We start from the raw sequence: 2500 nt of genomic DNA on the forward strand, positions 1-2500 counted from the left end.
GTTCTTCCGTGTTTATTGAAACTTGTTTGGTCTACCATTAAAATGTCACAGCAACCGTGATTATGTTTCTCTTGGTGAAGCCGTCCCAGTATTTACACTACTATAGATGCAGATTTACCGCCACACACACACACCTGAGACAAAATTTGGGAATGCAAGGTATAAACACAATATAGGAACTTCGAAACCGCCTCAGACTAGTTCGCAATTATCTTAACCTCCTCTATTGCTTCGTGCTCATTACACCCTACAGACCGCGTCATCTAAGAACAGATCACAGAGTCTGCATTCTCTGGAACTGCTTTCGTGCCGTAGTTGGGGTACATTACCCTGCCAACCTCTGCCGCTACGACACACGCGCCTTTGCAGCATTCAGCGATGCCACAGCATCAGAGCCACTGCAGATGAAGCCACAGGTGCCCTAAAACGGTCGAGTCCACATCATACAAATGCGGTGCGAGCCGAACTAGGCAATGCACAGCTCATTATGTGGCTCTTTGCATGCTTAGCATCATGACGCATGCGGCCGCTGCCGCAGTTCGGCACATATCAAGCAGCAGCAGCATCCGCACATACCACAGCGGCGCCCCAGCAATGCGTCAGGGCAGAGGCTCCATCACAGCGTGGGGACGACCCGAGGATCAGCGCACAAAACAGGTTCTGTGCTTCATCACCAGCGCAGAAATGCCCCCTGCCTTAACCTACCACCATCTTCCCCACCAGCGCTATCTTCACCACTCCCGATAGCACCATCTTCACCATCGCCCCGCTGTCTGTCACCATCCTTATCAAGCCCACCGGTGAGCACTACTGCCGCTCCTTTCCTGCTGCACTTCGCAACAGCTGATACAATCACATGGCTGATGACGGATCGCATGGATACGCCTGACATGGTTGCACCACTATAATCAACCACCTTTAACCAAGCTACATCGGCAACCACACCCTCTGCCTGTCTTTTGACCTTCCTACCAGTACACCGTCTCCTTGACATCCGGCTCAATGTATTTCTTTCTGTTTCTTTTTGTGTCGTGCAAATGTTAAGACGAAAATTACAAGAGAAGTTTTGTCTTGTTTGGGTCTGTGAATTTCATTTTACAATGCACCAACTATTCGTCTTTTTTTCTATAATCACCTACCTCATTGCCAGAGTGTAGACACAATGCCCCACTTGTGCTCCCCGCCAGCAGCCACAACTACAACATTGCCTACCGACGCACTCACAACACTAAGGAAGAAAAAGATAGGAGCGTGTACTCACCACCATGCGGCGTGTGCAGGTTGCAGCAGGGAGGGCAGCACCACCACCACCACCACTTGCAGCACAGCCACCACCACCACGGGGCCAGCCTCCCGCCACCTCATGACTCCCACTGCCTCACATTCCGCGGCCTCGCGTCCTCAGCGCTTGCCATGATGAGGCCTCCGAACACCACTGTGAGGCCACACAGCAGCGCGCCTCATTGTCCAGCTTCTCCTGTCGGGGGTGTCGGGCGAGGCACACGACAGGCCTCCAGGCTCCCCGGCACCGACTCGGTCTCTCCTCGTGCCAAACACACTTCAGGCGTCACTTTGCGGCGGTCGTGTCGAGCTCTTTCATTTTCACAAACTCGGACCACATCTCAGGTCGGCGCGGCCGCTGCTCTCGCACCTGGAACACGACGGGCATGCCTTTAGGAACACTTCAGCACACGGACGCCCCTTATCACTCGGGCATCACGCGTCGTAAATCAAGAACGGGATCGAGCGTCAAGACACGGTGAGCAGACGGAGGCAGCAGCGCGAGCCGCAGCGACGTGTACGGGGAGCGAGCAACATAGAGACATTCCGCATGCTGGCCAACATGAAGCGAGTGCACACGAGCCGTAAGCCAGCCCAACAAGAGCCAACACAGGATCAGGACTGGTCGGAGGCGTCCAGGTGTGGCGCGCGAGAGCCTCTCTACAAGCCAGACCATCAAATACGTAGTTTTGTGTACGGTTCTGTCCGGCGACTCCACTCGTAGGCGTCATGTAAACACACCATAAACCCGGCCCGCCATCACGCCCGCGCTCCCACTGATGAGGATAATTAGAGCTGTAGGTGTACCTGGCCGCTTCGAGATGACGCGGCCGATTTGCTCACTTAATTGAGGGTAATATGTACATTTGCCCATCACTGTCAGCTGCTGCGGCCAACCTGCGTGTGCGGCCAGCGGGGGGAAGGGGATGCCTGCTCAACATGACCGCATGATTGTACCTGACTCGGCCGCTTCCACTGCGCCTCGCCAAACTTTCCTCGCTCCCTCGGCTGTCCCTTCCGCGTCGGACAGGGGCGCCGCGACTCTTTTCCAGGGGCGGCCCGCGCGGTCTTGCCTTATCTCGCGCCTCTATCTCTCGCATCTCTCATCCTCTCCCTCTCTAAGTCCGATGTCTGCCTGTTTCTCTTTGTCTGTCTATTTGTCTGTCTGTCAATGTGTGTAACTATCTGATAGTATCTGTCAGTCTGTTTCTTTCTTTCA

General features: G+C 54.6%; 1 protein-coding gene across 3 annotated transcripts in view; it reads right to left on the reverse strand.

The window, feature by feature from the left end:
* Positions 1–2500, reverse strand: part of LOC113805832 (protein Wnt-2b) — a 98681-nt gene that overhangs the window by 70432 nt on the left and 25749 nt on the right. The window contains exon 2 of one of the 3 annotated variants that reach the window (XM_070120947.1): positions 1262–1651. In XM_070120947.1, coding sequence (XP_069977048.1) covers positions 1262–1365 — 104 coding nt within the window. In that variant the 5' untranslated portion in view covers positions 1366–1651. The other 2 variants (XM_070120946.1, XM_070120948.1) reach the window with 2 other exon arrangements.

Source organism: Penaeus vannamei, chromosome 4, assembly GCF_042767895.1.
Source record: "Penaeus vannamei isolate JL-2024 chromosome 4, ASM4276789v1, whole genome shotgun sequence".
Lineage (NCBI taxonomy): Eukaryota > Metazoa > Arthropoda > Malacostraca > Decapoda > Penaeidae > Penaeus > Penaeus vannamei.